The sequence below is a fragment of the Sceloporus occidentalis genome, unplaced genomic scaffold (genome assembly GCF_023333645.1).
Source record: "Sceloporus occidentalis isolate IW3139 unplaced genomic scaffold, rSceOcc1.0.p SCAF_1, whole genome shotgun sequence".
Taxonomy (NCBI): Eukaryota; Metazoa; Chordata; class Lepidosauria; order Squamata; family Phrynosomatidae; genus Sceloporus; species Sceloporus occidentalis.
In genome coordinates this window covers 118,608,441-118,636,159 of record NW_028316981.1, presented here as the reverse complement: position 1 = coordinate 118,636,159, position 27,719 = coordinate 118,608,441, and the positions used below count along the sequence as shown (strand labels likewise).

Here is a 27,719-nt window from a genome sequence, read left to right as displayed (position 1 = left end):
AAAAAACCCTCAAAAAAACTATGGATGCAGCCATGAAAGCCTTGACTTCACACCTAGTGGAGTGTTCTCTCTAGGAATCTCTAGGTCCTTCAGTGTGACTTTTGGTTAAAGTTGATCATAGAGTTGTGCTGGAGGACCTAGATGATGATGATGAGAAGTAATAGTAGTTTTATTCATATCCCACCTCTCCAAAAGGATCGACATGGGTTACAACAATAAAAAGTACATAAATGAAATACACAATTACATAACTAAAATTACACAATCCCCCTTATCACCTTCCTCAAAACTAAAATAACAGCATTACAAAATGCAGTTAAAGGTGGGATACAAACTGCCCCTTTGGGGCAGCCTGCACCTGCCCCTTTCCCCAACAGATTGGGGCCTCAGCAGCCACAGCGGCAACCCCGGAGGCCCCGATCCGCCATTTTTCCAAGCCTGCTTCCCCATGGCCTGGAAAGGGGTGTCCTTGGGACAGCGGTGGGGAGAGAGAGAAAGGGGCTGTGTAAAGGCTGCAGCAGCGATACACGCGGTGAAAAGACACCACAAGCGCCCTGTAGCAGTGCCAGTACGTAACGGCCGCGCTGCGCTGTTTGAACGCGGCACGGCCATCATGCCAAAATGGCGGCACCCATGTAGACAGGGCGCCGCCATTTTGATGTACGGAGTACTACTTGGCTTAGGGAGCGTCTGTAAAGGATGCTCCCAGGCAATCCTAGCACATACTCAGTACGTGCTAAAAGGCCCATCTGGGCAGGGCCAAAATCACTTAAAATTAGACATAACTGAAGCAAGACATCTTGGGGCAGTCATAGAGCAATCCATATCTGTAGGACTAGGATGATTAGTCAGGGAAGGCCTGCTGGAAGAGATCTGTCTTGACGGACTTTTTAAATCCGTCAAGATTGGTGATATACTGGATCTCTTCTGGCAGGCCATTCCATAATTTTGGAGCAGCAGATGAAAAGGCCCTCTGGGTAACTGCAGCCAGCCTGGTATTCATTGACTGCAGTAGATTTTTCCCAGAGGACCTGAGTGTATGGGGTGAATTGTATGGAAGAAGGCACTCCCTCAGATAAGCTGGACCCAGGCCATGAAGGGCTTTAAAGGTTATTACCAACACCTTGTACTGTGCCCAGAAACTAATAGGGAGCCCATGAAGAAATTGTAGTATTGGTGTTACATGGTCACCTCTAGAGTTTCCGGTGACCAATCTGGCTGCCATATTTTCAATTTGTGGAAGTCTCTGAACTAGGCACAAGGATAGCCCCATGAATTAAGTCAAGATGATACATTACAGAAGTCAAGTCGTGAGGTTACCAGCATGTGTACCACCATTTCTAGGTCCCCCGGCTCCAGGAAGGGTCTCAGCTGGCATATTAGATGAAGCTGATAACAAGAACTCTGGGCCGTCGCATCTATCTGGGCTGACATCTGGAGCGACGAATCCAGGAACACTCCCAAGGTGTTCCTAGAGATAACATATTAATAAAATCAATGAATAATCAAAGCCGCAAAGGTCAAAGGCGCAAATGTGGAGAGACTAGTGTTTTTTAAAAGATCTCCTATTGAAGGAGTAAGCTTATTTTCTGCTGCTCCAGAGAGTAGGACCCAGAGCAATGGATTCAAACTATAGGAAAAGAGATTCTACCTCAACATTAGGAAGAACTTCCTGACAGTAAGGTTGCTCAGCAGTGGAATACACTGCCTTGGAGTGTGGGGAGTCTCCTTCTTTGGGGGTCTTTAAACAAAGACTGGATGGCCATCTGCTGGGGGTGCTTTGATTGTGTTTCCTGCATGGCAGGGGGTTGGACTGCATAGCCCTGGTGGTCTCTTCCATGATTCTGTCATTGTAGAACAAAGGCTTAGCGCTAAGCCAGCCTGAGGAAGGAAGAGTGCAGGTACTCAGAATATAATGAATATTAGATTCAGATATATGTAATTTTAGCCAGTGACTCTAGTATGAGAAAATACTCTGTAATTTTGCAGCTAAACAAAATGTTCTGTCCTGGACTCCAAGAGACATGGATTCTGTGTGTTGACAGTGAATGTTCTTTGTATGCAGCAATGATTGGCTGAAAACTGGTGACCTCAGTAGCCCCACCCACCATCATGAATCTGAAATACTTCTTCAATTTTTTTTAAACATTCTGCTTTTAAAAGAAGATGAAAGAACTATGCACATGTGGCATTTCAAAAATAAATTCATTTTATTTATTTTAGTTTTGTTAGTTTTATTACTCTTTCTGCCAACATTTCTGGGTAGTTTATAAATGTTAAAATTAAAATGAAAACCCAAGACAGGTATAAATACAGAATATTACAGAAACATTGTTTGATTCCCTGATGGGATGTGTGTCAAACATGTAGAGAAGGTAGGAAGAAGCCAGCTACAATTGTGTGGAAAGTATCTCTGTGTAATACCAGAACTGAAATGAATGTAGAACCTGTAAAGTATAGTGGGGGGTGGGGGGACATACATGTCTGACAAATTGAAGCTGTGGCCATGGTAGATATGAGAGCTGGAGTCAACACAACCATTGTACTATATTACAGGCAAGAAGAACACACACACATGCTGCGGAGCTTGGATCTGATTACTTGAGCTGATGTACTATAAATCATTTTCCTCTCTTACTTATGAGTAAAGTGAAATCCAGTAGATAATCTAGGTACTTTGACTCTCGATGATGGTTTACCTCCAAAAGCTGCATTTAAGCTGATTTTTAATTGTTTCTGGGCAATTACTCCATTAACTTGCTTTTTCAACCCTGGGGTAGGGAATTTGCTAACATTTCTTGTGCTGCAGCAAGAGTTGCTAGATTGAATTGTCCTAACAGATTACTGTCTCCTTTCTGGGATCTAGCCCATGACGTAAGGTGCTCCATAATTCATTCTTCAAAACCACTTGATTCCCTGCTGTATAATTTGGATTATATGCAGAGGTGGAATAACTCTTTCAACCTAAGAGCTGAATTAAATTTAAGAGACATTCTCAGGGACTGCATTCCAGTGTGGGAGGAGCTAAAGACAAATTGTGTGTGTGGGGGGGGGGGGGCGGATTTCAGAATATTTTAGTTTAAAGCTGTGGTTGCCAATAACGAAGCCTTAGGATGGGGTAACAGTGTTGGTGAGGGCCAGTTTTCCATCTCTAGGTACATCCAGGTGTACCCAGATGGCGAAAAATGAAATAAAATAAGTTTTCAAAAGTTTTGGTTTTGATTGATGTATTCTAGGAGAAGCAATTTACTTTTTTATTTGAGAAATTGTGTTCTGGGGCAGTCTGGGCCCAGGGCGGGGTCTGAAAAATGCTTCTGGGGCTTCATGCAGGGTTAGGGCTGCACTTTGTCCACCCATTTTAGGATAATCATCTCAGCTGTACAGAATGGAAAGAAAATGTTAAAAAGTTGGAAATTGCCAAAAAAGGGTGCCATAGAGAAGGAAGCATGGCCACCTGGGGATGCCCAGAGGGCTGGCTTTCAACCCAGAAGGACTGGATTTGACCCTTGGGCCTGAGATTCCCCACTGGCACACAGTCTTAACAAATACTTGTGTGGCATGTAACTTGTTAACACACTGCCTCTCTGAAAGGCAGCCCCAGAAAGCCTCCATACTCCTAGACCATGCTGGCTTTCCATTTTGGACAACATAAGGAAGAGCAGATGGAGTCCATATAATCTGCACAGAAGCCAGGGCAGTCCTAAAATGGTAGGAATATGCTAGCAACCAAGGAAAACCCATGCAGTTAAGCAGTTCCTTTAAAAGGAAAGTTAGCTGTTGCTCTGTGTTTCAAGAGATTTTAATAAGTGACTGCTAGCTGAAGACATCTGTGTGTAGTGCTATTTCATCTGTAACCCCAACAGCAAAGCAATGGATGAAAATAGGCTGTCTAGCACATAGCAGACAAAGACATCCAGCTTCTAGGTTCCTCTGTGTATTATACTTGTATACAAACCTGCATTGTGCTTTTTTGATAGGCACCTTGGATGGGTGATTCAGGTGTTGGGAGTCTGTGGACTGTGCATTCTGCCCAAAGAGTGCAAGATCATATGTACAGTACCTTGTTTTTGCTTAATGTCTTCAGGTTCTTTAAAGGAAGGAGGGATGAGTTAACACTCCTTGCCTGGAGTGCCAAGAGTGTTTAGTCATTGGCTATGTATGGTCTTAGTCATTGGCATCGTAGCCCTGCATCGTAGCCCTGCACCACTACGATAGGGTCAGCTCTGACTCTGAAGGAAGTGGAATGAGTCAGCAACTGCTCCATTTCCTGCATTGCATAAAGAGGTGTCCATAACAAGCACTGAGGCTGTTTAGACTGTGACCTGGCCTGATTCCAGCCCAGAGCTGAGTGAGGCAGTTCATACATATACACATTAGACTGCAAGAAGGCCAAGTTGCAAGTGCAGTTTCAGTTGAGCCAAACTGTCAGGTAATAATAATAATAATGTGTATCCCACCTCTCCCTTTTTGAGGATCGAGGTGGGTAACAGCAAACCAAATAATAATTACATAAATCTTTTCTTCCCTTCCACATCTCCATAGGATGGCTCCAAAGGAATTTGGTCTATCGGGCTGTGATTCAGAAAGGTCTCTCTGCTTTACCTCTGTGATAGTTACCCAGAGCTGTTTGCTTTCCTTTTACTCAATGGTATGGAGTTTTGGTACAAACTGAAGCAGCAGTTTTGCTGACCACTGCAGCCCTGATAGCTGTAAATTCCACAAACATTATTCATTACAGTACACACGCTCACACACACACACACACACACACACACACACACACAGGTATTTGTGGCTTTGATATTTGTGGATTTGATTATTCACAGATTTGATTAATATGTTTTCTCTAAGAATATCTAGGTCCTCCAGTGGTCAACTTTAACTAAAAGTTTCACTGAAAGACCTAGAGATTCCTAGAGAGAATATTCCAGTAGGCATTTGTAGCTCCTCCAGTGCAGTTCTATGGTCAATGTCTGTCCTACAGAATCCTAGAGATTCCAAGAGAGGTGTCCTCTCTGATAAAAATATGGTGTTTTTGTTATTTGTAGTTTTTCCATATTCACGGGGGTCTTGTGCCCCTAACCCTAGTGAATATGGAGGGACAAGAGTATATCACTAATAGTTTTGAATAAAGCATGCTTAAGGTGGCAACCTTTTCTTTTGGTAGTGACAGGGCCCCGCAATTAGAATGGATTCCTGATCTGGATTAAGACCCTGCACTAAAGCCCTACTAAAAATCCATCCCTCCAATTTCTCTCTGTGCTCACAATTGCATATGTGTGTGTGTGTGTTATCAACAGAAAGATGTGCCATCTCCTGTACCAGATCAGAAGGTCATTCCATTCAGGGGCCTGTAAAGTTACTTTTCCTTCCAAATCAGAGCACAGGCGGAGGACTGCATATTTGAATCCCTCATCAAAGTCCCTTTGGGAGATGGAAAAGCACTTCAGGGACAAAATGAGATTGAATGTGCTTTTTTCCTGAGTCTGTAGGAGGGCATCTCATACTTTTCTTCTTAATTCAAAAACATAAGTGTCAGCTCTCATCCTGCCACCACCACCAATGTCAATTTTTTAATAACATGGGTTGTCCCACAAGTTACCTATTCTAGATGTATATTTGCCTGGCCCGAAGGTGCCTAATCTGCATTGCAGAACGAATGCAGTTTGACATTGCTTTAACTGCCATGGCTCCATCCTTTGGAATTCTGAGATTTGTAGCATTAGTGGCACAGTGGTTGAAATGCTGGTACTGCAGCTACAACATTGTAAGTTTGATCCTAGAGGAGGGCTCCAAGGTCGACTCAGCCTTGTATCCTTCCGTAGGTTGCTAAAATTAGTACCCAGCTTGTTGGGGGCAATTGGCTTACATACTGTAAACTGCTTAGGGAGTGCTAGTTCACTGATAAGCAGTATAGAAATGTTATTGCTATATAGTGTGTTGTGGCACCAGAGCTCTCTGACAAAGAAGACTAAATATCTCACAAAACAACATAATTTCAGCTCATGGAAGTTAAAGTTCTGTCAAACTGCATTATTACTGGAGTGCAGATGAGGCCTATGTCTAGAACGCAGAGCAGGAAGCAGCTTTTTTTTAGACCCAATATTTTGGGGTTTTTCCCCCCCTGCTGAACGATCCTTAAAATGGGAGTCTTAAAAATCATGCAGTTTTAAAATGTGAAACCATCATTTTAAGATACTGTTGGGGAGTTATTACTCCATTGTGAGATTGCCCATCAGCAATCAATCAGTATATTGGACTATAATTTATTCTTGGTAACAACTAGGCTAAGAGCCTGTGTATTAGAGATTGAAACCATAAAGGTGAAATTACTTAATTACAAAAAAGTCACTTCATACTGCATCCAAAGAAGGGGGTTTATATCCAACAAAAGCTCAGGCTAAAATAAAAACTAGTTAGTCTTAAAGGCATTGCCATGTTCCTTTTTTTCTCTCCCTCCTTTTTTCTTTTATATGCTACAGGAGTTAACATTGCTATTTCTTTGAAAAATGTCATGCGTATAATTAATGTGATTTGAGAGGGGGGTGAAAACTTGACAGACATTTTTGAATCCATTATTGCAAATATGAGGAAGCATAAGAGAAGAGTCAGCATTGAGGTGGTGATTTGAGTGTTGGCCTAGTACTCTGAGAGCAAGATTCAAATCCCTGCTCAAGCCATGGAAACCGACTGGGTAACCTTGGGCAAGCCACACTCTCTTAACCTCAGAGGAAGGTAAAGGCAAACTTGCTCTGAAACAACTTGAAGGCACACAACAACAAATAACAAGAGAAGAGTTACAAATAATAACACTTGTGTGGAATGCCCAATTTAAACACAAAACCAGTTACAATTGTGCCAGACCCTGGGAGAGAAGGAATACTGCAAAGTTTCCTGTAATGTATGCAAAAACAGCTGGGGACTCCAGCTATAAATTACTAGAACTCAGGTTTCCTCTACATAACTGTACAATACTCTTGTAATTTTATATATTATATTGTCTGTGGACATTTTAGTGTGAGTCCCTCTGATTGTCTTGCTACAGAAGAGTGCAATATAAATAAAAGTTTTATTTTATTTATTTATTTTCTCTGGCCAGTGTTGTAAAGATCTCACTTTCACATATTGTTATTTTTGTTCTTACCACCACCACTTTTCTCTCTGCCTTACCCTTTGCTCAAAGCCAGCACTCAAGATAGCTTACAAATGAAAACAAATACAGCATAGTTACAAAATAAAAAAGATCAATATTAAAATAGAATGAAACTGTTAACCACACTAAAACAATTTACAACATACAATTAAAATGTTAAAAGGTACAGTAACAACAGTACAGTTGAAACAGTACAGCACCTTAGACACCCTTCCTTTTAAAACCTTTAGTTCTCAAATATCTGCCAGAATTAAACAGTTCTTACCTGCCGGCAGAAGGATAGCGAGAAGGGGTCTATCTAGCCATTCTAGGAAAGGCATCCCAGAGCCTGTGAAGGTGGTAAGATTGAAAGAAGGCCCTCACCTGAAAATCTCAGGATTTGGTCAGGCTCATATGAGGGATACAGTCTGTCAGATAGCCTGGTCCTCTGACATTTACATTCCAATAGTCTTTGTCCTGTCGTATAACAAATAGAACACACATCTCCTTTGCCATCCAGTTTCGGTAACGACTAACACATTCTTCTTTGGTCCTTCTCTCAGCATCCAGTATAGTTGGCTTGGGCCCACATGTCAACCCTCCCCCCCACAAAACCCCCACTGTTTTCCAATTGTTGTGGTTTCCAGTACTCCCTACCTCCCCTGCATTCCTTGGTTTTCCTAGCAAAAAAGATCCATTGCTGCTCTGGGAAATCAAACATACACACAGACACACGTTTAACACCAAAACCCCACCTATTTTTCAAAGCAACATTTCTTTTTGCTTGCTTGTTTGGCATTTTTGGCAATTGCCCACCCTTCAAGTATAGCCTAATGCAGTTAAATGTGGCATATGAGTTCTGCAGATTAAGTTCCATACCATAAGTGCTACAAATGCAACATTTGGGCTACAGCATTATGCCCAGCTGTCTGTTACTCTTTTGTGTAAATAAATCATCATCCAGGCTGAATGAAGTTCTAGTGAACTCAAAAATTATACATGATATTGTTACATTTCAGTTGGTCCAAATAAATACGTTGCCCTTTCATGGTATTTGGATTTGGCTTCCCCCTTTTCAGGTTCACTCAGAAGGGAAATGGGATGGCATGTGGAAAGTCAGCAGGGGGCACATAGGCCCCACCGTTACTCCCTTCAGTTTGCTTGTGTTCCGGTACTGCCAGCAAATACAGGAACTCTGTTAGGAAGTGGTTTGTTTGCACACAGGCCAGAAGAACTGTTTGAATCAACAGGCAGGATGTGAGGGTGTAGCCAGCACACAGTTGCGAGCAGAGGAGCCTGGCGGTGGCTGCTGGGCCTCTCCTGGGGCCAGGATGTCTTTTTCGGAGCCTGATGCAAACTCTGAACATGAACCGGAGGTACTGCCTTTTGGAAGGGAATAGCAGGAGGCTGTGATATTAACTGACCCTCCTTCTCTCTGTTTAGAATAATTTGAATAGTTGTGGAAGGGGGGGATGTTTGGGGAACAAGCTTATGGTCTGTCATAAATCAATTATGGCAGTAAAGTGGGCATGAATCCTGGTCTAAGTGGGCAGTTAGACGTGGAGGAATACTGCAGCATGAGTGTGAAATTTGGATGTTCATGTTTAGTCCTGAAGTGTATTTGTGGCTTGAGAATTGTGTTGCCTTATCAATATGTTACAACTTACCCTGATGTGCAACTGTCTGTGTACATAGGAGATGCCTGTTGACATTCCTCTGAACATTGTAGAGCTGGCAGAAAAAAAAGCAGTAAACAAAAAAGGCAACTGTTTTTTCTCCTCAAGGCCTATACATGGTAATGGCCGGTATGTCAAGCCTCACACATACACACTATCAGTGAGTGACTCATTCCCCAGTCTCAGCATGGAAGGATGGAGAGTTTTAAAATTATACTGATTTAATTACTATTTGTAATTATTGTTGTTGTGTGCCTCCAAGTTGTTTCTGACTTATGGCAACCTTAAAGCAAACCTATCACATGGTTTTCTTAGTAAGAGTTGTTCAGAGAGGAGGGGGGATTGCCACTGCCTTTCTCTCAGACTGAGAGATTGTACAGATTGGGAGGAAGGGGCAGCCGCCCCTTTCTCCCTGGGTCATTGCCGTGGCAACCACATGGTGCGGCAACGATCCACTGTTTGGACGCGGTGCACAAGGCATGTCATCATGGTGTGGTAGGGTTCAGGAGTGTGCGAACACTCTGCCCTACTGAGCCCTACTTTCTGCCCCAGGGCGGTGCAAAGTGCCACTCTGTACCTGGCCTGAGAGAGTGTGACTTGCCCAAGGGCACACAACCAGGCTGACCAGAGGTCCTCCTTTTCTAGGACATCTCCTACATTTCAGCCTTCTGTCCAGGAGGAATTCCAAAAGCTCTTCCATTTGGAACAGGACTAAGAAGCATGAATTTATATTTATATGAGTGTTTTTAGCTCATGTTTTAGGGGAGGGGTTGCCATTGCCTTCCTCTGAGGCTGAGAGAGTGTGACTTGCCCAAGGTTGCTTGTTGGGTTTCCATGGCTGATTGAAGATTTGAACTATTGCCTCTCAACTCAGACCACAACACCATACTTGACTCACTTAGATTAATTACACTTTGAAGTCTTTTACTTTTTTATTGGCTTATGCTTTTATCTATAATTTATCCATTTTAAGACCCATGGTATAGTGATTTGGACATTGGACTATGTCTCAGGAGACCAGGGTTCAAATTCTGGGTTGCCCATGTAAACCCATTGGGTGACCTTTGGCAAATCACACTTTTTCAGGCTCAGGATGGCCATGGCAAACCCTCTCTGAAGAAACCTTCCAAGAAAACTCCATGATAGGGTTGCTTTAGGGTCGCCAAAAACGGAAATGATTTGAAGGAACACAACAACAACAAATATTAACTTCATTTCAATTGTTACAAGCCCCTTGAATCCCATTGCTAGGAAGAGGGCAGCATATAAATAAACTAACAATAACAACAACATTTCAAACATTTGCTGCCCTCTCATTATAGTCATGCTTCACACAGTCCACCAAATGGCTGAGTGGCAGCAGGAAATTTTGCCATAGCTTGGTTAACCACACAGCCCATGGAAGAAACTTGCAGGGGTCACATGATGCCTATGTGTAGTGTACAAGAAGGGGCAAGTGTTGCACTTCTGGGGCATATGTGGGCAACATGCTGCCTGGATCTGTAGGAACAGTGCCTCTCTGTATATGTCGGAAGTATCAGCAATGTGAACAGTAGATGATGTGTCTGTGGAGGAAGACACTTCATATCATACGAGTTGAGGAAAAGAGAGTGACTACTGTATCACTCTACCATGCATCTGAGATCAAGAACAACAGATTATGATATAATGTGTTGCGCATGCACCCCAGGATATGGGTCTGTCATCTTACTTATGATTTGTCTATGTCAGTGGTTCCCAACCTGTGGGTCGGGACCCCTTTGGGGGTCGAACGACCCTTTCACAGGGGTCGCCTAAGACCATCGGAAAACACATATTTGCATGTAGCAATGAAAATAATTTTATGGTTGGGGGTCACCACATCATGGGGAACTGTATTAAAGGGTCACAACATTAGGAAGGTTGAGAACCACTGGTCTATGTAGCCTCGCGTGGGCTGGTAGTGGTCTGTGCCACAGTCATAACTTGCAAATAGCTCTTTCCCTTATTTTGTTTGTCCTTGCATGAATTCTGTGCCTAGTTGTTATTAATGCACACTTTACAACAAAAGCCTCTGCACTGGGTTCAACATGGAACAAAGGGACAAAAGCTGATAAATTCAGGCTGCAACCCTAATCATGAATATTTGAAAACAGACTGGGCTGTAAATGAAATTGAGCACTACCTCACTGTTCCTGCCCAAAGAGCTTGGCCACATAACATAACATTACATCATGTTTAGTATGTCAGGGATGAACTACAGCAAGCCTCAGGCTCACCCTTCTCCGGTATGGTTGTGAGGAGGGGGGCTGGAAGTTTTCACTTCTGGTTTAGATCAACTACAGTTTCTTGTGTCACCAGAGCACAGCTAACTGTGGTTAATGTTAACTATGGTTTGAAATAGTCCAGTGTTAAATTATGGACATGAAACTGTTCTCACATTTCTGGTCTCTTGTCAAATTGCTGCATGAAGGCCTCTCTCCTCTTCCTCCATCTCTTTTCAAATAGCTTTTCCATGCAATGTCTGGTAGTCTGAGAGCTTTAAACAGTACTCAACATTTATGTAGTGCCTTAGTGTGTTAAAACTGTTGCAGAAATATTGTAAATTGTTCTTGTAATATCTCTGCAAGGTAGATAGATATTATTTTATCTAAATAAATTGGTGGCAGAGAGAATAGTGGCTTGTTTAATTCTACCATGTGGGGCCAGGGTGACTGATTATAAATAAACACTATCCATATAACATGGGTCTGCAATTAAAAAAACTTTTTTCAATACTGTAGTTGTTTTTAATGTATTTTGGATGCTGAATTAAAAAAATATTATAAAAATGTTGTACCATACATAGTTCTTTCACAACCTCAGTATTTTTGTCAGGTAATTTGTTACTCAGCTTTAATTGCAGATGCTGATGCTGCAGTGTGTTTTCATTTGGTGCTTTTGAATGGATTTTTGGGCTTCACATCAGTGAATTAAAACGTTTTGAAAGTCTGTTAGAAGACAACCCAATCCTACTCTTTGCAGGATCATTTCATTGTTAAATATTAAATACAGAAACGTCAAAGCAGGTTGTGAAAAAGTTGTATGTGATGGAGCAAATCTGAGATTATTTTTGGATTTAGAATGCTAAATTCCTATAAAACCAACATACATTAAAAACATTTTTTAATGACCATCAGTTTTGCAGACCTATGTAATGTATTAAATATCAAGGTGAAATGGGTTAAAACAATGGCTTTAAAACACTGGTATTAAAAGGTTAACCATTTTGCAATGAATATATAAAGCATTCAGAAAAAATGTTTGTCCTGAATGTGGCACTGCTCTTGGTGAACTTGACATATGGCCAGCCATCTTCCCTGTGCTGAAGACGCAAACGTGGCAGGTGGCGGGAGGGGGAGAGATCATCCATGCAATTGCATAGCAATCATGCCACTTTCTAAAAGTTGGGGGAATGCTTGGTAATTTTGTAGTATAGGCTACAAAATTTTGTAGCACTTTATAATTAAACTTTATATTTATACTTTTATACTTTTGTAATGTTTTTGTGTTGTTTTTAAATTGTATTGTTTTAAATTTGCTGTTTGCCACCTTGAGTCCCTATATTAGAAGAAAGTTAAATACAGTATTTTTCTCCTAATATAGGGACTCAAGGTGGCAAACAGCACATTTAAAACAGTACAATTTAAACACAACACAAAATCTTTACCTTAAACTTTTTAGAAGTAAAAAATGATGGTGGTGGTGGTGATGATGATGATGATGATGATGATGATGATGATGATGATGATGATGATAGACATCAAGAGAATTTTGACTACACATAGTCAAATTGTTGGTCCCATCCTTGCTGGCCTTTTTTGCTTTGGAGCAGGAAAGAAGAAGAGGGGAAAGTGTTGGCAGAAGCAGTCTGTGTATGTAGATTCCTCTTAGAAAAAATGTTTCTAAGCACCACATTTGGGATAAGCAGATCTTGCTGTCAGCTTTCTTCACTGACCACTCTTCATATTCAAACATAAAAACTGGACAAACCATTGCATGGGTGAGCCTGTTGTTGGTATTCAATCACATATATGAACTTAAAGTTCTTATCTAATTCATTCACAGTTGCTCTTCCAAGTCTTAAACTTCTTGTAACTGCTTAACTATAGAGCCTGGAAATAAATGACACACGCACCTTAAGAGGCCAGAAGCTGCACCAAAGCCATGTTCCGGTCTTAAGGACTGGAGTGCAGCTTTGGCACAGCTCCTGGCCTCTGAAGGAGTGTGGATCATTTACCTCCAAAGTCACCCGAAGAAGCTTTATTTTGGCCTGTCTGTACAGGCTCTATAATCTCCATTCTGATTAATGACTGACCTGAGGTACAGAAAATATTTAACATTTCCAGTCTTTATTACCCACTTTAAAATTATTTATATCCTCTGTGGTCATTTCCTCCCCCACCCCTTAGTATTCAACTGCAACCTTGCTTTTGCGTTTTCTTCTTTAACTTTCATAATTATTCATTACAAGTCTTTGCTATTTTCCACTAGTAATGTCATTTGTTGTTGTTGTTGTTGTGTGCCTTCAAGTGATTTCCAACTTATGGTGAACTTAATGTGAACCTATCGTGGTGTTTTCTTGGCAAATTTTTTCAGAGGGGGTTTGGCATTGCCATCCTCTGAGACTGAGAGTGACTTGTCCAAGGTCACCTTGTGGGTTTTGTGGCTAAGCAGGAATTTGAACCCTGGTCTCCAGAGTCATAGTCCAACACTCAGACCATTAAGTCATGCTGGCTCTATCTTACATTCTGAGTGATGTTCTTCCAATTTTTACACCTTCTTCCTTTGATAATCCAACTTTCCTCATATGCTCTGCATATAAATTAAATAGTATGTTAAATTTCAGTCTTGTCTGATCCCCTTGCCAATTATAAAGCATTCTATTTTTCCATGTTCTGCTCTGACAGTGTCCTTTTGTCCAGAGCACAGGTTAGGCAAGAGGACCATCAGATGCTGCAGGATTCTCCTTTCTTTGGCTATCCATGGTTTGTCATAATCTACACTGTCAAAGGCTTTGGTGTAGTCTAGGCTAATTTTCTTGTGAAATTCTTTGTTTAGCTCTGTTAACCAATGTGTTTCTGTAGTATGATCTGTAGTGTCTCTCAACCCAGCTTGGACATTTGACATTTTACTCTTCAAATATGTTAACAATTTTTGTTGTAAAATATTTGAATGTGAGATTAGAACAATAATCAGTGGTTACTGCAGTGGTCTCTTCCTTGGGGATTGGAATATATATTGAATGTTTTCAGTTTGTGGCTGTTATTTTGTTTTCCATATTTGTTGGCAATTTTTTGTTAGAATTTGGGTGCAGTTTGAAACAGCTCTGTTGCCATCTGTTTCTGGTTCCTATTAGAATTTTCCTATGTGTGAATGGGCTGCAGGTGTTTACAACTTGCAAATGCAAAGACTAATAGTAACTATACAAAATGCTGTTTCTCCATAAGATGGAAAGAAAATCTCCATGCTGTTTAGGTGACAATCAACAATATTCAGAGTCTGAGACTTGAATAAATAGCACAGTTGCAGGTATAACCTAGCGTATGAGGTCACCAGTATTGGCTTGATGATGATCTGCTGGATCTTACTGTCTATGATGGTTAGCTAATCCATATGTCTAGGAAGTGCTTTTGTGAGGCTTTTTATGCAGAAAAAACAAGCTGTGCATCTTTAAAATAACAGCAACATCAATAACCACCCACACTTGCAGTGTTTATGATGCTTATTCTCATCAATCATGTCATTTTTCCTGTGGTTCTTTAGTACATAGAAAACCTTCTTTTGACACAGTGGTTTCATTCAGATATAATGTTAAACTATAGAGTTAATTTTACAAACTTCAAGGCTGTGTATTTCAGCATCTCCTCTGCTCCTTCCATAGATACACGACAGGAAGATTTTGTTTCTTATTTCATTTAATAGCAGTGCTATGTATGTGGTAAATCATAATTACAGTTTATTCTGCTCTGGTCTGATGTCTGTAATCACCTTTTTGCCATGTTTCATTTGTAGAGTGATCCAGGGAACTGGTCAGTGCTGGAACACTTGGGTCTGGATCAGAGCTCAGATTTCTCAGACACCAGTGTACAGCAGAAGCTGGATGAAGAAAAGGAGAAAATCAAGCGTGAGATTCGTAAGGAACTGAAGATAAAAGAGGGCGCAGAGAACTTACGCAAAGCCACCACAGACCGTAAGAACCTCTCCAATGTGGAGAATTTGCTCAAGAGCTCCAACCGCAAGCTGGAGGCACTGCATCACCAACTGCAGGATCTCAATGCACATATTGTTGTCAAAGACCCTGAAGAGCTGGGGGGTAAGTCTGTGCAATGGCAAAGGGGGTAGTGTTGGGAAGTCAGGAAGCAGAACTTGGAAAAGTTTATGACACTCAATTCCCCAATCACCATGGCCATGTAGTCCAAAAATACAGGTTTTCCAAGTGTTGTCAAAGATCGGGTATCAAACAGCAAGCAAAAACTCAGGGCATGGTAAGGCAGTAGTTGGAGGCAAAGTGCACAAGTTATTGTCTGCTGTCATTTCTTTAAAAACTTTTTCTGACACAGTGATGATTCTAGCTGGAAGAAGTTTGGAGACTAGAGAAAAAATCCTTAAGGTGTGTTTGGGTGAAGTGTTGCTAGTAAAGGATAAAAAGTAGCCAATCTTATCCAAGGGTGCATCAATGCTAGCATAAATAATCCAGGTGCAAATCAGATTATTTTGCCCCAGAGCTGCTCAGATCCAACCCGTTAGTACCACATACACCAATGTAAAAGTAATCTGGAGCCATCTTCTTGTCCACACTTTATCCCAGGCCAAAGCTGACTCAGTCACAGCTGCTATTGTCCTAGCCAGGCATGTCTCCAGATCCCCACATGTTGCTTGTCCTGATGTCAGATTGATAATCCTCCATCGCTGATCACATGGCTGGACACCTCATTCTGATGCCACGTAAGCAATATATTGACAGTGGGGTTGACAGCTCTGCTGGGGTATGTGTGCTTGCCTGGGAAGATCGCAGCAGCAGTGAAAGAAAAGAACTCCCCCCCCCCCAAGTAAGTGGCTAGGTTCAAAGCAGGTGGCCACCCACTTGAATCCAGCCCAGTCTAGCTACCAGATTTTCCAGAGGAATATGGAGCAACCTGCAATTTTATTAAATCTGGTTTAAAACCCAAAAGCAGCAGTTTCACTCCAGAAAGGGTTGTTCATCATGTGGCTGGATTGAGGAGACTGTGGGGTGGGTTCAGATTTTCTTTTTTAACCTGTGGAGATGGATCACAAGATTTCTCCCATGGTAAGGAAATCAGGCAGTTTACTGACAGAGTTTGGGTTTGTTCCTTCCTGTTTGGTGGTAGGTATTCTGAAGAGAATGGTTTGTTTAATAAAAGTGCACACAATTAAATAAATAAAGTTCCATATATAAAATAGTCTGGTAGCATCTGCTTGCCTTCCAAAGGGGTTTTGTTGTATATAGAAAGAGAATCTGTAGTGAGTATAAAATAACTAAGATTGCTGAAGGCTGTTTCTTTTCTAAACATAAAAGGCATTTATTATTTAAAATAGTTCTGCACTGATAAAGGTGCTGCTTTGATTTATGATGGATACATAATCTTGGGTAAATGATTCCAGTGTGTGAAGCAGCTTATTTTGGTTACATGCTTTAAGAAATTGGTTTAAGACACAACCAAATTCTGCTGAAATAGGCTATTCCATCAGATAAACCAGCATCAATTACAGATATAGGCATATGCTGCTAAACTGGAATCTTTACATTTCTTTCATTATGCCAAAATAATTTGAATGTGATGATTCCTTTATTTTAATTTTTATAGTTTTTGTTGAATAAGACTGTTAGCCACGTATTTACAGTATTAATACAAAATACTAATTCTGGTTCTACCCACTTCACTTACATGCTGTAATATATTTACCTTTTTGGTGGGAAACACTTTGGAAAACCAAACACTAAACTGGAAATTATTAATGCTAATAATTTAGTTAGTCCCACTTATGGTAGCTTCATCTGTGGCATTGGAGTACCTAAATCATAAAACCCTTTTCAGACTTTGATACCTAGAGTTCCTAAATGTTTATAACAACTTAGACCAAGGTGAATGGCTGCATGTGCAGAAGAATTCTGTTTAGCTGCCAGTCATTGTTTGTATAAATGCTGTTCCTTTACATCCACACCCTAATCTGTTGTAGCCTTTGTGTGACAGGTGAAACTTTACACTTGGGATGAACTGCAAAGCTTGTTTTTGTGCTCCTCCCTTTCATTCTCTTTCCAGCCTCTTTTTCCTTATGAATGCTGGCTATGCCAGTCTCTCAATGTGGACAGAGGTGTGGGTAGGTGCGGGTATAGGAGAGACCTTGGCATCTGGCCTGCCTAGTGGAAGTTTAACTAGCAACGCAAGCAACAGCAGGAAGATCAGGCCTTCTTCCACCTGTTTTATCAAATAAAGGCAAAGCCACAATGAATCCCATGGAACACATGCATAGATCTGCCTTTTTTCTCTTCCTTCCTCCTTGCTTCACCTCCTGTCTCTGCTCCTTGTGCTTACCCCTTGAGCTTAGTTCAGGATACCTCTTTCCAATGCAAGCTTGCTTGTTACAATAACTAGGGACTGCACCATATGATGCTGATGCTGCTGCTGCCTGCAACTGTGGAAAAGGAGGAAATGATGGCTTTTGTACCAGTCTCCACACTAAAGTACAAACCACAAGAAGGGGGAGGAGAGAAAGCCTGTGCAGTGAATAGTTAGACTAGAAAGAATATGAGCTGTGGGTGTGGCAATTTCTTCTGCACTAGAAGTAGATTGGTCTCCAGGCTCAGTGCTTCCTTCAAACAGAAGTAAGAAACTACATTCTGCTTTTCAGTGTTCTTTTATAGACAACATAAAAACATCGAGCCCTGGCCACCGCTGATGGCAGAGTTCTAGATGTACACGTCTAAGCCTATCCCCTTTTAGCACAGAGACTGTGGTGCTGTTATTACTGACAATACTGCAAGTATTCTTTCTAAGCAAGCATTTTGGAAATCTAGGATTTTCTTAGTGGTATTTTGGCTTAAAAGGTCCCCTTTTCTTTAAGAGTTCATTCCAGCTGGCTTGCTTTATACAGTACTACATTGCACAGTAGTGAATGCCAAGCAGTTCTGGCAGTTGCTCTCAAGAACAGGCTCCCTATCTCATAGTTGATTCTTTGTCTTGGGGCGGGGGAAATAAGGAAAACACTAATCGGGAATGTTATGGCTTTACCATTGCGTAATGCTTGTTCCACATGATGTAAAGTATAGTCCAGAATTTAAAGAGACAGAATTTAAACATAGCCTCTTGAAAGCTATAAGCCTTTGGTGTGTGCCACAAAAAGAAGTCTTTCAGTAGTAGGCATCAATCCTAAAAGCAGTATTCCAAGGAACAGGGATGATGTCATTTGCTCATCTGAAAGGCAAATGACTGTCATAGGTTAGATCATACTCGATCAGGCCTATAGTAGTAGGTGTTCTTTGCGTCCAGAGATATGCAGATGCTAGTTAAATGAACTCAGCTGTTTCCCATTGGCAGTCTTGTTGGCAATGGGCTGTTGGGTAGAGAACATAAGAGATTTCTCTTGTTGGGCCTGACAGATGCCCTTGTTTAACCTTTTACATTTAAAATTTAAAAGAAAGTAATTGCATTTCTGATTTGTCATAGAGAAGTACATAGTCTTATTCAGTTTCATTTAATTTTTTTGTGGTAATTCCTGTACATCTAGTAAGGCTGCTTTTGTGTTCCAATGAAATACATTGTGCTTTTTTTAAAAAATAAGGATACTTGTAATAACTTTTGGTTGATGCAATTATATTTGTTTTATATATTATTTGCTTAAATCTGCACACCCTGTTATCACAGTTCAAAAGATTTCCAAGAAGCTTCAAAAGATTTTGAAGCAGTATCTGAACAAATATATCCATTATATAGTTGTTGTTGTTGTTGTTGTTGTTGTTGTTGTTGTTGTTATGTGCTCTCAAGACATTTCCAGTTAATGGTGAATCTAAGGTGAACCTATCACAGTTTTTTTTTTTTTTTTTTTTTGTGGCTAAGAGTGTGTGTCTCGTCCAAGGTCACCCAGTGAGTTTCCATGGCCAAGCAGCAAATCTAACCCTGGTCTCCAGAGTTATTGTCTCATGCTCAAACCACTATACCATACTATTCATACTGATAAAACAGTGTGTGTGTGTGTGTGTGTGTGTGTGTGTGTGTGTGTGTATCCATAAACAGCAAATATATCCTTACAACAGAAATTAGAAGTAAAAGAAGAAGGAAGCGACATCACTATTTAGTAAACTAAAAGGCAGGGCACATTAAAATGAAATGCAGACCATCAAACTGGACACCAGCTGAATGGCCATGGGTCCAGAACACTGAGATGAACCTCTGCTTGTGGCACTAGAGAAGATCTTAAATCTTAAAAGTTTGGTTGAGTTAATTTGGAAGCAGGCAGTTCCTTAGGTGGCTACCAGATCCCAAGTTGTGTAGTGCCTTGAAGATTAAAAAGTGACAATTTGACTTGGGCAGGAAACCAGAAAAGAGGTTTCAAAACTTGTGAAATGGGCTGAAATAAAGTTTACTGACTGGTATGTCTAAGGGCCGAGACAGATGGGCGGGAAAATGCAGCCCCTTTTTGCTGCGTAGCGTTGCCGCAACAACCAAACGGTGAGGCACCACTGCACAGCAAAAAAGGAGCCGCCTAGAGCAGCCCCTTTTTCTACGTTGTAAGAGCAAACCCACATGTCATCAACACTCCCCCTCTATGGGCAGTGCTGTTCAATAGTGGTGCCACCCACATGTAGTAGGGCTCAGGATGGTGCAGTTGGTGCGCTGTTCCCAAGCCCTACTCTTGTCACCAGGACACTGCTTCCTAGTAGTCTGTATCAGACCTTAGTTTCTGCTGAAGTCCAGAAACCTCTACAGTGAAAGAGGAATTGCTCTAAATGTGCTTAGTAGTTTGATTTACTCTCCCCACTCCCATAGAATCATAGAGTTGGAAGAGACCACAAGGGCCATCCAGTCCTGTGATGACTGGTCCTCCAGTCACCTGAGGACTTCTCCTGAACTACAAAGGGTTAATCTGGGAGGAGGTACATGCTAATGAGAGATGACATCACATGCTAATGAGCTGTGGCATCATAACTGATGTAAGGTCTAACTGACCAATCAGAGAGTAGGACCGCGAGATTCAAGAACTTTCTATGGGAAATCTTTAAAAGGCCCTTTGCGGCCATGCGGTTCTTTGTCTCTCCCTTTTGCTCTCTCCTGGGGGGAACCAGATGGTGTCTCTTGGAATCTGGGAGACACAGACTCAGGGGAATGCAGGTCGAGAGGCAAGGGGCCCTACCTGCATCCAGGAACTCAAAAGGACTACAAATCCCATCAATCCGTGAGTAGTTAGGAATGTGTTAGCTTAGTGCGTTTAGGCCTTTTGTTATTTTCAACAATGGCTTGTGTGGAATGAACTCTATAACTATGTTCTTTGACCTGCAAGGCAAGGGGGCTTTGCAAGAGTGATATAAATTCTTTCTATCCTATTCTATCCCTTTTTAAAATAAACTTCTTTCTTAAAAAGCATCTGCTGTCTCTCTGCTCCTGTACACGCGCCTTAACTCGGCTACTGATTGCTCTGGATTAGCAAGAAAGGAAACTAGATCTCTCTCTCTCTATCCCTCACAAGTCCCAGTGTGTGTGTGTGGGGGGGGGGGTGTAGCTGTGGAGCTACGTATAAAAATAGTCATAGTTCATTCACTGGGTGGTGGCAGCGAAAAGTTCTTTTTTTAAAAGGGATCCCCTGAGAGTAATAGTCATGCACAGGGCTTTGCCCTCAGGGATCATCACATGGTTGGCAGCGGTTGGTGATTTCGGACTGTTGGAAACTTTGGAGATGAGATGGCTTTCAGTTTGATGCTCTGAAGAAGTTCTCTTCTCTCTTTCTATCTCTCCCCACACTCTCTCCCTTGTGCTCGACTGACGAAGGGTTAAGGAGAAATAGTGCTGGCTCTTTTACTCGATGTTACTCTGTTCTTTGCTCTGGGGTGAGGAGACCCTTTTCAAACTGAACGAGGCTTGGGTTTTTGCTTTTCTTTCCTGCTCTCTCTCCTTGGTGATAGGAGGGGGTAGGGTCAGGTGGCTCCTGTTGCCTGTGTGTGTGTTTGAGCTGTTTGCAGAAAAGGGGGGTGGCTTTGCCCACAGCATCCCTTTAAACCTAACAGGCAGAGATCAAGCTTGCTAAAAAGCTGTGATCTGATCACTTTGCTAAAGGTGTGCTGGAGACAAAGAAATTGCAAAGTCGCCAGTGATTTTTTCTCTCTCTCTTTTCTCTCTCTCCAAGTGAAGGGGAGGAGAGAATCAAGGAGGAGTTGCTAGGGGCAACACAGAGATCCCTTTGATCCTCTTGTCTGGCTGGCAAAGGGCAATCAAAGGTGGCATTTAGTGCTTGGCCTCTTTGCAGGACCAAAAGGTGAATTTCCTGTTTCTGTGGTCTTTCTCTTTCTTTCTGACCAAGAAAGGGGAGGGGGACTTTTAGCCCATTCAAGGAGGGGCTGTTTCTTTTCTCTGGTTAAAGGAAAGGAGGGGTCAGTGGGCTTTAAAAAGACCATTTTTTTCCTGTGGCTACTGACGCCTGGGAGCAGCATCTAGTGGTAGAGTCGGAGAACTGCAGGGAGGGAAGCTAGCTCGAGCTGCTTGTGTTCTTCTCCCTCTTCCCTCTCTGACTCACAGCAGACCGGCTGTTCTGCATGCTCAATTTTCATGCAAGCCATTGTGTGTTTTTTTTATTAGCCCTTTCGCGTTATACTTTATAGTTAGTTGTTTAGTCTATGCACCTGCGCTCTGGCAAGGTCACTACCATGGCTGATGAAACCCAACACACCTCAAGGGAGGAAGAGACAGCTGCTTCTCCGTCTCCAAGCCCACCATCCCCAACCCACGTGGATGTGTGGACTCACATGATGACAATGTTCACAGACATGCAGCGGAAAATGTTCTCGGAGATGCAACAGCGCAACGAGGAGATGCAACGCGACATGGCTGAACAGCGCCGCCAGGACGCAGAACAACGACGCCAGGATGCGGAGGAACGACAGCGCCAGCTGACAGCGCAGAACGAGGAATTGCAACGCCAAGTGGCAGAACTACATGCTGGCCGCAACCCAGCCCAGCCACAAGCGCCGCTGCTGGTGCGTGATGAAGGGCGACACTGGCGCTTCCCCACCTACAAGGATGGCGACGACTTTGAGAGTTTGTTGGAGAGTTTTCAGCGGGTGTGCAGGCACCACGGTGTTCAAGAGGACCAGTACATGAATGAGCTTCGCCCGCAGCTGTCCGGAATGCTTCGCGACGTTGACGCCAGCATGGCACTGGAGGATGAGCAGAATTTCCACCTCTTTGTGGAAAGGGCTCGACAACGCCTTGGTCTCACCCCGGAGGCGGCGAGGAGACGCTTCAGACAAATGGACAGGAAACCGAATTCATCCGACTTCGACCTGGCTTATGCAGTCCAACGGAGAAGGGAGCTTTGGTTTCAAGTAACTAAGGCAACCACAGTGGAAGCAATCTGCTTCCTCATCGACTTGGAGCAGTTCCTCGCACATTATCCCCCGGAGGTGGTCCAATATGTGCTGGACAAGAATCCTAGCGACATGCAACAGGCAGCACAGGCGGCATGCCGGTACCGGGAGTTTAGAGGGGACCTGCCTGCATTGCCCAATGCAGGCCATCCCAAGAAACCCCTGCCAGCTCATCACTTCCCACGCAAGGACAACTCGCAGGCTCTACCACCCAAGGCCGCTACGCCTAATCCGACACAACCGCCTCGCCAGGCTCAGCCTTCTCAACCTCAAGCGTCTCAGCAACCCTCATCGTCTTCACAGGGAAGACCCAAGAACAAAGAAGCAACCAAATGTTTCTCTTGTGGACAACTTGGGCATATGAGGGCTCAATGCACACTAAAGCCGAGCACGATTAATGCTCTGGCCCAAGCTCAAGCGCACGGGACTGAGTTTGGCGCTCCAGTTGATCCTGATCCCTCCAGATTCCAATAAACCAAAGACACACCCTGTGGGTGGGTGACAAGGAAGTCATTGCATACAGAGATTTGGGCGCACAAATCTCTGCTTTGCATCGATCCTTCGTGGATCCTGACCTCATCGATGAAGATACCAAAGTGCTGGTCAAAGGCTTCAGGGGAACCACCAGGCTGGTTGCCCACGACACGTGTCCCCATTCGATACAAAGGATGGGCAGGACACTGGACTTTTGCAGTATACAATGACTACAAATGCCCTGCGTTTGTGGGGGAGGACTTGCACCGCCATGTCCAGGAGGCGCAGCGGAGTTCCCCGCGCCGTCCCAGACCAAAGCAAAGCCGCAGCGAACCTGGGAGGCCCAGTCATGCCAGTGCACCACAGGAGGCTCCTCGGGCAGATGTGGTCCACCAGGGCGAACATGGTATGTCCATGCCAGTCTCTCATCCTCCAACACTCCTACCTGAGGGAGGGGAGAGGGATGTGGTCCCAGCAGCCGTGGCCGCTACGCAGCAACCACAGCCACAGGATGTCCCTGAACCACAATGGGATATGTCGCCACCAGCGGACGCTGTGGCGCCAACTCCTGTCCCAAATGGGGACAACACTCCCCCTACAACTGGGGAACTCCTTGCTCTACCCTCTGTGGAGGAGCAGCCAGTTCCAATCTCTAAGGGACAGTTCCAGAAAGAGCAACTCTCAGACCCGACACTGCAAGCAGCGTGGTCCTTGGCGAGGAGTGAGTCGCAGACCACTTCAGCCCGCAGCAAGTTCGTGGTGGTGGATGGCCTGCTCTACCGGGAATTTTGGCCTAAGGACTTTAGGGAAGGCTGGTCACCTCTGAGGCAATTACTGGTCCCAGCTGCATACAGGGCCAAACTTCTCAGCCTGGCACACGACCATCCTAGTGGACATTCAGGGGTCCCCTGCCATGCAGGAAATCTCAGTCAAAGGATTCCCGACAGATGGCCATCCAGCCTCTGTTTAAAGACCTCCAAGGAGGGAAGTTCCACCATTCTCCAAGAGAGTGTGTTCCACTGTCAAACAGCCCTTACTGTCAGGAATTTCCTCCTAATGTTGAGATGGGATCTCTTTCCCTGGAGCTTGCATCCATTGCTCTGGGTCCTAGTCTCTGGAGCAGCAGAAAACAAGCTTGCTCCCTCCTCAATATGATATCCCTTCAAATATTTAAACAGGGCTATCATATCACTTCTTAACCTTCTCTTTTCCAGACTAAACATCCCCAGCTCCCTGAGTCTTTCCTCATAGAACATGGTTTCCAGACCCTTCAACATTTTAGTCACCCTCCTTTGGACACACTCTAGTTTCTCAGTCCTTTTTGAATTGTGGTGCCCAGAACTGGATACAATATTCCAGGTGGGGCCTGACCAGAGCAGAATAGAGTGGCACTATTACTTCCCTTGATCTAGACACTATATTTCTATTGATGAAGCCTAAAATCGCATTGGCCTTGTTAGCTGCTGCATCGCACTGGTGACTCATGTGGATTCTAAGATAAAGAATGGATCTGGGATTAGGATAAAAATGTATGAATCTTGCCTGTTCTAAGCTGCCCCTGCCATAGCAAACCCTCCAGCTTTGCAAGCGACACCTGTTCCCCACCTACTATGCAAATATCAAGATGTTTCCCATGGTGCTGTTCTAGTATTTATATTGTGCATTAACCTCTTTGTTTCCTGCTGGTTATTTTTCCAGATGCCCCACAGTCACCAGGCAGCCTGAGCCGGTCAACTGCTACCAAAAATCGCATTGCTGGCCTGGAAAAGCAGCTAAACATTGAGCTGAAGGTGAAGCAAGGAGCAGAGAACATGATCCAGATGTATGCTAATGGCACTGCTAAGGTATGTGTGCTACACTTGTCCTTCTCCATATACTGTGAGTTATGCTGTCCTGGCTGGTCCCTATATGTTCAGAAGTTGTAACTACCAAAATAAATGCCACAACTTGTAAGCTCTTCAACCATTAGTGGACATATATTCAAAGGTCCCTGATACAGTCAGCCCTCCTTATACATGGATTTGCCATGCGCGGATTTGAGCATACGCACATGGCAAATCCGGGGAAATTGTCCCCAATTGCGACGCACATGCGCGTGCGCCGCCATTCAGGACAAAAGTCCCTCTCTTCCCCTCCTCTTTCCCTCCCTCCCTCCCTCCCTCCCTCCTACCTATCTAACTATCTACCTACCCTCCCTCCCCCTTCCCCTCCCTGCTTACCTGCTCTGTCGCCACACCGCCTCCTCCTCCTCCACTGCCGCAGTTCAAGGGTCGGGTGCTGCTCGTGGAGGCCAAGAGGCCTCCAGGCTGCACCCGGCTCTTTCGCGGTGGCAGTGGTGAGGAGGACGAAGCTTGGCCTCGTCCTCCTTGCTGCCGCCGCTGTACAAGGGCCGGCTGGAGCCTGGAGGCCTCCGGGCCTCCAAGATGCACCCGGCCCTTGAACTGCAGCTGCGGCAAGGACGACGAAGCTAGGCCTCGTCCTCCTCGCTGCCGCTGCGGAAGAAGAGCCGGCTGCAGCCTGGAGGCCTCTGGGCCTCCAAGCTGCACCCGGTCCTTGAACCGCGGCGGCGGCGAGGAGGATGAAGCCCCCTCGCCGCCGCCGTGGAAGAAGGGCTGGCTGCAGCCTGGAGGCCTCTGGGCCTCCAAGCTGCACCCGAACTGCGGCGGCGGCGAAGTGACGGAGCAGGTAAGAAGGGGGGAGGGGGAGGGAGGGAGGGTAGGTAAATAGATAGAAGGGAGGGAGGGAGGGACTTTTGTCCTCAATGGTGGTGCGCGTGCACGCATGCTGCCATTGGGGACAAATAGGAGCATACGCGGATTTTGGCATACGCGGGTGGGCCCGGAACGGATCCCCCGGGTATACCAAGGGCCCACTGTACTAAGTTAAATTATTAGTCCACCTGTTTGCTTGTTCGTCTGTTGTGACAGGTATTGGCTCTTCAGAGCCTCAGGTAGAAGTCTTTCTCAGTCCTCCTATATAAGATGATTTCAACTGGAGTGTTAGCACCAATGCAAGAAGGCAAGCTTGTGTGTTTTAGTAGCCTTTTGCTTCTAACAAAGCAGAGATGGCAGACAGATTGTATATTTAATTACTCACAAAACCTAACAATCTTGTATAATTACAGGAGCAGGTGAGGCCAGGTGATCATCATATTTCCTATTAGACTAATAGAAGTTATTTGCATAGAGGATTCTGAAATGACTAAGCAATTGCATAGCATTAGTTCATATGCAAAATCATTCAAATAGTTTAAAAAAGAATATAGTTAATCCATTAATCGTAATTGAAAAATGTTGCATATGTTTGCACCAGCAACATTTGGTCCAAATATCATATCCATTTGTGAACTTTGAGACATACAGATGCTTTTGTTAGTCATTTGTGCTTCTTTGTTATTGTTACTGAAATGAAACTAAACAGACTGTTTCTGTATCTGAAACCTCTCAGAATTTGAGAAACCTCCCCTATCAACTAGATGAGTTTTTTTAAAATGTAATTTTGCTTGAGGAATAAATTTTTATTTTTAATTAAACTCTCTACTCTGCAGACCCCATAGGTGAGGCACCTCCCAAATACTAGGATGTTTTTCCAACTCTGTGATTATTGTGCAGAGAATTAGGGTTTGGATCCCCCGCTCCCCATTTTGGAAAGAAAGAGTGTGCAGATATAGTTAAAGCTGCAGAATAACATACTGGGAGGCAGATGGACAGGTTCTGCCCTCAGATCTGGGGACATTCTAATGGCTGATTTTCTCCTGCTGATCCCACTGATCCCACTCCACCTGGTCTGCTCCCTAGGATCGGAAGCTGCTACAGACAGCCCAGCAGATGTTACAGGACAGCAAGACCAAGATCAATATAATCCGAATGCAGATCCGCAAAGCTATGCAGGCTGATGAGGTGCAGCTGAATATGGAGGATGGGCAAGGTGAAGGGGAGGATGAAGAAGACAGCCCATGTACCTTATAGACACTTTTGCTGCAGACAGACAGCTACTCTGCAACCCCCCCCTTTTTTTTTTTTAACCTTTAAAGATTCCTTTGGGAATGGGAGGAATGTTTTCTGGAGAGATTTGTAAAGTCTCCCTCTAACCTACCTCCATATGGAGCTTAAAACCCATTTTCTTGAGCCTGAAGTGTTTGGGCTTCCCTGTCCAAAGCAACCTACTGCTTCACACAAAGTAGCAGCTGTTCTTTTAAACACAGGAATGGGTGGCCTGAATTTTTCATGTTCCTTGTAGGTAATACTGATTTAAGTACCATAGAGCTGAGGATTGAGGAGCTGCGACATCACTTCCGGGTGGAGCATGCAGTCTCTGAGGGTGCCAAGAACGTACTGCGCCTTCTGGGCTCTAGCAAAGTTCAGGACCGTCATGCCATCTCTGAGGTAATGAGCACTTCCCTCAGGTGGGGCTACGGAGAGGAGATGCAGGGAGGAAATGAATTATTTGGAAAAGTGAGCAATAAACAGCTTTTTTTTTACTTAGAACTGCAGTAAAGTTAACATGTAAGAGATGTTAAATATCCCAAATTTTGTTTGCCTCTCCCTGATCTCAGCCACAAGAATACATTATCTGCTACACCTCTTCAGCAATCAAGCAGCCTCTTAAATTGCATAGGAATTGTTATCAATTGTTTGTCACAGAGCTCTTAGCATGTACAATTTCTTGTGAGTGCAGTCATAATCTGAGTTTGTCAGAAGCTTGCCAGGAATTGAAATGATCAGACCATTATTTAAAATTAAAATCATAGAATCATAGAGTTGGAAGAGACCACAAGGGTGATCTAGTCCAACCCCCTGCCATGCGGGAACTCACAATCAAA

General features: G+C 43.6%; 1 protein-coding gene across 3 annotated transcripts in view; it reads left to right on the top strand.

The window, feature by feature from the left end:
- The window catches only part of PKN1 (protein kinase N1), a 95,620-nt gene that overhangs the window by 45,576 nt on the left and 22,325 nt on the right, over positions 1–27,719 (top strand). Inside the window, exons 1-5 of one of the 3 annotated variants that reach the window (XM_089533082.1) lie at positions 8,449–8,508; positions 14,842–15,142; positions 24,596–24,741; positions 26,695–26,824; positions 27,137–27,282. In XM_089533082.1, coding sequence (XP_089389208.1) covers positions 8,464–8,508; positions 14,842–15,142; positions 24,596–24,741; positions 26,695–26,824; positions 27,137–27,282 — 768 coding nt within the window. In that variant the 5' untranslated portion in view covers positions 8,449–8,463. Of the gene's footprint in view, positions 1–8,448; positions 8,509–14,841; positions 15,143–24,595; positions 24,742–26,694; positions 26,825–27,136; positions 27,283–27,719 lie in introns of those variants that run through there. The other 2 variants (XM_089533074.1, XM_089533091.1) reach the window with 2 other exon arrangements.